This window comes from Salvia hispanica, chromosome 2 (genome assembly GCF_029641045.1).
Source record: "Salvia hispanica isolate PSC_SH4W2 chromosome 2, Shi_PSC_v1, whole genome shotgun sequence".
Taxonomy (NCBI): Eukaryota; Viridiplantae; Streptophyta; class Magnoliopsida; order Lamiales; family Lamiaceae; genus Salvia; species Salvia hispanica.
In genome coordinates, this window is record NC_142693.1 from 7,625,382 (window position 1) to 7,632,278 (window position 6,897).

At 32.3% G+C, this 6,897-nt stretch overlaps 1 protein-coding gene across 1 annotated transcript; it reads left to right on the forward strand.

Moving 5' to 3' along the window:
- The first annotated feature begins 837 nt into the window (after positions 1–837).
- On the forward strand, positions 838–2,360 carry LOC125186036 (NADPH HC-toxin reductase 1-like). The gene is made up of 5 exons (XM_048082339.2): positions 838–975; positions 1,083–1,252; positions 1,337–1,537; positions 1,694–2,064; positions 2,142–2,360. The coding sequence occupies exons 1-5, from the start codon at positions 870–872 to the stop codon at positions 2,275–2,277; spliced, it is 984 nt and encodes a 327-aa protein (XP_047938296.2). The 5' UTR covers positions 838–869; the 3' UTR covers positions 2,278–2,360.
- The last annotated feature ends 4,537 nt before the right edge of the window (positions 2,361–6,897 follow it).

Consider the following 6,897-nt stretch of genomic DNA (forward strand, 5'->3'; position numbering starts at 1 on the left):
TCATCTATCCCACTATAGGAGTCACATTTAGTGTAGTCACGAATTTTAAGAAATGTACTCCCTCTGTCCCTTAATAGGAGTTACTCTTATTATGGACACGGATTTTAAGAAATGTAAAGAATAGTGGATTGGAAAAGTTAGTGAAATATGAGATCCAATTTGTTATATTGGTTTTATAATAAAATGTGAGTGATGTGAGTTAGTGGAGTGTGGGACCTATTTACCATTTATGGTGAAAATAAAGTGTGACTCTTATTGTGGGACAGATCAAATGAATAAAATGTGAGTGATGTGAGTTAGAGGAATGTGGGACTTATTTACCATTTATGGTGAAAATAAAGTGTGACTCTTATTGTGGGACAGATCAAAATGACAAAGTGTGACTCTTATTGTGGAACGGATCATGGAATCTATTTTTTTATATTGATTTTATAATTTTATAACAGAATATGAGTGAAGTGAGTTTACCATTTATGATAAAAGTGAAAGTGACTTTTATTGTGGGACGGAGAACTCCCTCGTAAAACCTAAGTTCATAATTGTTAGTACGATAAAATTTGAAATTTATGAAAAATACCAACTTTTGGTCAATTTTTGTGATTTTAGGGATCAATTTCTCCTATATTTATGTGCTATACTCGGCAAATGTTGATGGAAATATATATTGGTGCAAAAAAATTTCCGCCGCCTGCTAGGCTGGGGCATAGAACTTTGCAAAAGTCATCAAATTTTTATCGGTTTGTCATATATATATTAAAACGCATGTGACCACTGATATTAATACACGGATATAATCAAATAAATCAAGTGGAAAACGTGTTGATATAGTATATAATTTCAATTTAGGTTGTTTTGTTATAGATCAAGAAATGGAGAAGGTGCTTGTGACCGGCGGTGAAGGCTTTTTAGCTTCTTTTCTTATCAAGAATCTTTTAGAAAGGGGTTACATAGTTAATGTTACTCTTCGAAATCTAAGTATGTTATTTTAACTTTTCATTCAATTTATTCTTATGGAAATTAAACAAGAGTATTGTTATCTCTATTTATGTAGTAGTAGTACTTATTTATTGATTGATTTGAAGGTGATGATGCAACGGTAGGATTCCTAAAAGGGCTAACTCTTTCACAAACAAGATTGCATCTATTCGAAGCTGATATATATAATCCCAATGATTTCGAAGTCGCTATTCAAGGATGCGCTTTTGTGTTCCACTTAGTCACGCCTTTGATTCACAATGAAAACAGTATTCGGGTTTGAATTTTTACTTAAACTCTGTCTTTGTAAAATTAATTTATAATTTATGATTATTAATGTAAAATGATGTGATATAATTAGTACAAGAATACAAGTGAGGCAGCTGTGGATGCGGTGAAAACGATAGCTGAAAGCTGCATAAGATGTAAAACGGTGAAGAAATTGATCTACACAGCCTCGGTGATGGCGGCGTCGCCCTTGAAAGACGACGGCTCCGGCTACAAGGATGTCTTCGACGAGACCTGTTGGAGTCCTCTAAGTCTCACCTATCAAATGTTCTCTGTAAGAAAAAATTAATCTTCAATCCATTATATTTTTTCCAACAATTCTAAAGTACTATCCGTGTGTTTAATTAGTACTGTATGATCATAATAGTGGTCGATATAAATTATGTTTAATGGGAAGTATTGAAATTATTATGTTTTGGTGTTTGGGAAGGATTATATAAACTCAAAGACATTGGCGGAGAAAGAAGTATTGAGGTACAACGGGAAAGGAATCGAGGTGGTGAGCCTTGCTTGTGCGCTCGTGGGAGGCGAAACGATCCAGTCTTTCCTCTCCGGGAGCATGAACGTGCTTATAGCACAAGCCTTGAATGATGAAACATTGTACAAAGGTTTGAGAGAATTGGAAGATTTGGATTCCAAGGTTCCGATTGCGCACGTGCAAGATGTGATTGAAGCACACATTTTTGCAATGGAAATTTCAGAGATGAATGGAAGATTTCTTGTTGCTAGTGACTTCTTGAAATCAGTAGAGATTGCATCTCTCATTCAGAAACATTACCCAGACATAACTATCCCCCCAGAGTGAGTGATTTTTTATTTAAATTAGATAAAAAAAATACTATTGTTTGTTGATTTTTTTGATTGGGTTTTATTTTTAGGTTTATTGAAGATACAAAAAGAGAAACTAAATGGGGTTCGAGAAAACTGGAGGATTTGGGATTTGAGTACAAGTTTGATGCAGATAAGATTATATATGACAGCATTGCTTGTGCCAAGAGATTGGGTGCAATATAATATCTGACTCAGTTTTAAGTTAGCTTCATATATATGTTGTGATTTTCTAAAAGGATATTTGGAATCAAGTTCGATTTGTAGCATATGATTGTGTAGTAGCGTCATGCTAAGTTCTACAGACCGTAAATTCCGTAAGAACGAGTCATTTTGATTTCATCCTATTCATTCTGAATTTTAACTCATTCTACATAAACTAATCTGGACTTTATATCTTATAAAACTTTAATAGAAGTAACACGTGAAATAGTTGAAAATGAATCAATTATTATTCTACCACAAACAAAATTTGTAGAGTATGAATTCTTTGTATTAGTGGATTGTGTGGTTCACATTATTTGTAGTGTTTAATTGTCCAAAAATTTCCTTATTATTCAAAACTATTTTAATTTTAAGTGACTGATCAAAATAATAAACTAATTAGTGGGACGAGTATTAAATATAATCAACTTCAATATATTTTTACAATAACAAAAATGATATTAAATAGCACCACCATTTATTGTTGTGATAACTGACTTCTATATGTATTTATATGTTGAAAGTGTTTCAAGATTCTTTTTCATTTAACCAATCATTCTCATCTTATACAGTAATTTCATCAATGAAAATATACACTCTTTCAACGGATGCAATCGTTCTGCAATTTCATAGTAGAAAATAATTTCTAACAGATAGTACACAGAGATAAAAAAAAAAAAAAAAAAAAAAAAGTAGTATCAATTTAATGCTACAAGAACCAATTAAAACTCTAGCCTTTTTGCAAAAATAATTAACATTTACCTAATCAAACAAAAATATCACAAAAATTCATCAACTAAGCAAATAAAAATAATATTTAAATAGACACCCCAGACGTCTCTGTGGTAGATCTCAGGGGTAACATAAATAGATTTATGCCCTCAAAATTGTTGGAATTGTGTGCTTGGTGAAAGGGTTTTGATCAAGAATAAATATAATAAAACATTTAATATTGTGAAATTAAATGATTTAGTGTTGATCTACTCTCGGAGTAGATGTCCATGGTATATTCATTTTCTCTAAATCGATTCCCGGCGAATGAGAAGTAATGGATTAAAATTGATCGCATATGGGAGCTATAAAGAGTTACAGAAGTCCAAGGGATTAACTATCTCATATTGGAGGAGAAAACCTTATTAAAGATGTACTACCTCCGTCCCAACCTAAGCAAGACGTTTCATTTTCGCACATGTTTTGGAATAATAATAATGAATAGTGTTAAAATTTCTTAAATTATTGTCCCACATCGACTTGTTTATGATCCTATCTCAACTTTATAAGAGTGAATAAACATCCCCTCCTATAAGGCCTTTTAATAGGTGAATGGCCTATTTCTAATAAATGGTTAAAATGGAAAGAAGTAAAATAAGAGAGATTGAGAGTATTTAATAAGATGAGTAAATACATGTAACGATTCTAGTGGACCAAGTGGGCCGGATGAGCCCACACGCGCACGCTGCTATGCACCTTGTGCCAAGTGCCCCATAACTTGGATCTTGGATCTTGAGAATTGGTCTTTGGGTGGTCTCTGGACGTAGACGTCCGATTAGGCGCCTGGGCTTGTCCTGATGCCAATCTAATCTTTTAGACCACCTAAAGTACTAATTGGTGAAGCGGGTAAACGCTAACTAGTCAAGCGGGCCAAGTGACTTAAGCAAGCACTTACTGGTCAAGTGAGTCAAGTGGCTTCAGCACTCCAAGCGGGCAAGCCACCTAGTAAGAATGACGCGGTGAAGCATACGTGGCTGACACATAAAGTCCACATGCCGTGAACGAACCTTGACACAAGACGTGTTCTAATATGTCCTAGTCAATGTCATCATCTAGCTCATGTAACAGCTAGTAACCCCTGAGGTTATACTCTAGCCAGAATTATAGATTTGAATTCAAATTTAAATTCTATTGACTCCAACAGCCCACCATATCACTGGGCTTAGCCGATAAATAAGAAGGCATTTCTCGCATTTCAAACAACACAACACATTCTCCATTCACAAATTATAAGCATTCTCTCTTTACATTGTCTTTTTGAAGCTCTGCCTTCAACCTTTATCCAGTTCGCTAGAGCTTATTCTGCCTGTAGTGCTACAATGAACAAGACGAAGTCGTTTTATCATCGAGACAACACGTCAAACCGAGAGCATTTCTTAGCGTATCTCGTCTTGTGGAAAGAGGACTCATCGAGTGGGCTTGATCAGTTTGACTCGTTTCTAGTATTGTTTCTGTTTTTAGTTTAGCTTGATCAGTTTATTCATTTTTGTTCAGTCTGATCAGTTTGTTTCCCTGTATTTCTCCTTCGTTTATTTTCCATTATTTTTGGTTGTATTATGTGGCAAGTTATTTATCTCTGTATACCTAGTTATTCCTAAAAATCCAACAAAAATAAGTTAAAATTCTCTATAACCACTTCAATCGATCTCACTAGGAAGGAATTATTGGTAAAACTTTGTGAATCTAACTAGAAAGGGAGTACATATAAATTAAGTTTGACTTTGAAAACGGAAAACTGGAACAAGCAACAAGTAATTAAAACACAAAGAAAAAAGACGAATGAGAGGAAAAATTATTCTTAGCTTGTTTCGGTTTATTCCTTAACATAAATCCTATTTTGTAGTGATATTTCGTTGCATTAGGGATCATGTCATTTTACACTCATACGCGACCGATCACCGATCGAAAATTTGAACACCTAGGATTAGATCTTTGGTTAGACCTTCTCCTGGTTACCACAGCTTAACCATAAGCATCATTGTCACTGCTCTTTCATACATTGTGCGGACCGTTCTGATCCACCTTCTCATTGCTTCGACTCATACTATCGGAGGCATTCAATTTGAATCTCTTCAGATCTCTTTTATTCCTCTTTAACCATACCACGAGCCAATTTTGATCCATGGGCTTGATATGAGCCGAGATAAGAATTGGGAGTGGTTCATCCTCTCGGCCTCTCCTACAAACACAAATTTGAAGTCTTTAGGAGCTTCAACTCCAATTTTGGGGTACCTTCATAACATGATTTAAAATCCATGGGCTTTTTTCCGTAGTTCTACAAAATAAATTAGGGATATTGACACTTAATATCATTAAACTTTCAAAAAGTTGGATTTTTCCTACGAACTTTAAAATTGACAAATAATATCACGAACTTTATCCCGAGTTTGTTATTTCCCATCAATGAAAAAATCATGGCTATATTAATAGATTAAAGAACAAATTTGGAGGGTGTGCTTCAAGAAAAACTATTCTCAAATATTGAAAAACTTGAAGCTCTTGAAGTTATTGTCGAGAAAATACGAAAAAAAAAAAATTCGTATCATGATATTATTTTCGGGAATTTTTTCATTGGTTGTAAATAACAAACTCAGGGTAAAGTTCGTGATATTATTTGTCAATTTCAAAGTTCGTGGGAAAAAACCCATTTTTTTGAAAGTTTCATGATATTAGATGCCAATATCTCAATAAATTATTAATATTATTATCATTATTATTATTATTATTATTATTATTATTATTATTATTATTATTATTATTATTATTATTATTATTATTATTATTATTATTATTATTATTATTATTATTATTATTATTATTATCATCGTCTTTTCCAAAATTTATAGACTATTTAATACGAGAGAACATAAAAAGTAAATAAAAAATATGAAAATTAAATTAAACAAACTACTTTTTATTTCTGTTGTCAATATGTTTTTTTAGTATATGTAAAGACTCAATAGTTGCCATTTAGCACTTCTATTTATAAAATTCACTCTATTTCTCAAGGGCCAAAATGTTGTGCCCGGTCCACACTGTGGACCTTTTGACGTACTTCACGATTTCTTCTGATGGCTAGGATTTAATTACCTAATTAATCTCTACCATTAATACATGGAGCTATATATTTAGGAAAATTAGCTCCCAAACTTTGACAAAATTTAATATTTTTCTTGAATTTAAAATTTGGTCAGAAAAATCATGAATTAATACTTTTTTGTATTGGATTTCCTAGGAAATATATAGTTTTTTCACCAATTCATGCGAAATTCACTGCAATAGATAAGTTCATGAATTCAGACAAAGTATGTGATATTATCTATCAACCAAATAACTTTTTTAAAATTTATTGTTTATCATTTCTCAAATAAGGTCTCTTATTTTAAACATTGATATTCATTTCTATTTAGTTTTTGTGTTATTTAAAATGTGTGTGAAATACTTCCTCCATCCGTGAATAAGAGTCTCATTTAAGAAAAGTGGGTAAGAATAATTTAGTGGCATATGAATCCAACTTATATGTATTAGTTTTAAATGAAATGTGAGTGGAATGAGCTTGATTTCCTTATATGTCCATCCATCCCATAGAAATAGGATTACTTTTCTTCCGGTCCGTTCCATATAAATAAGCTTGATTTCCTTATACATCGTCCCATAGAAATACTAGTCCATAATCATTTACAGAAACTTTTTCTTCTTTTATTTTACTTTATCATTTATGGTTCCTACCATTGACTATATTATTTCAACTATTTTTTCTCATTCTCTTACTTTATTAATTATATATTAAAATTTGTATCAAATCCAAATAGCATATTTTTTTTGGACGAA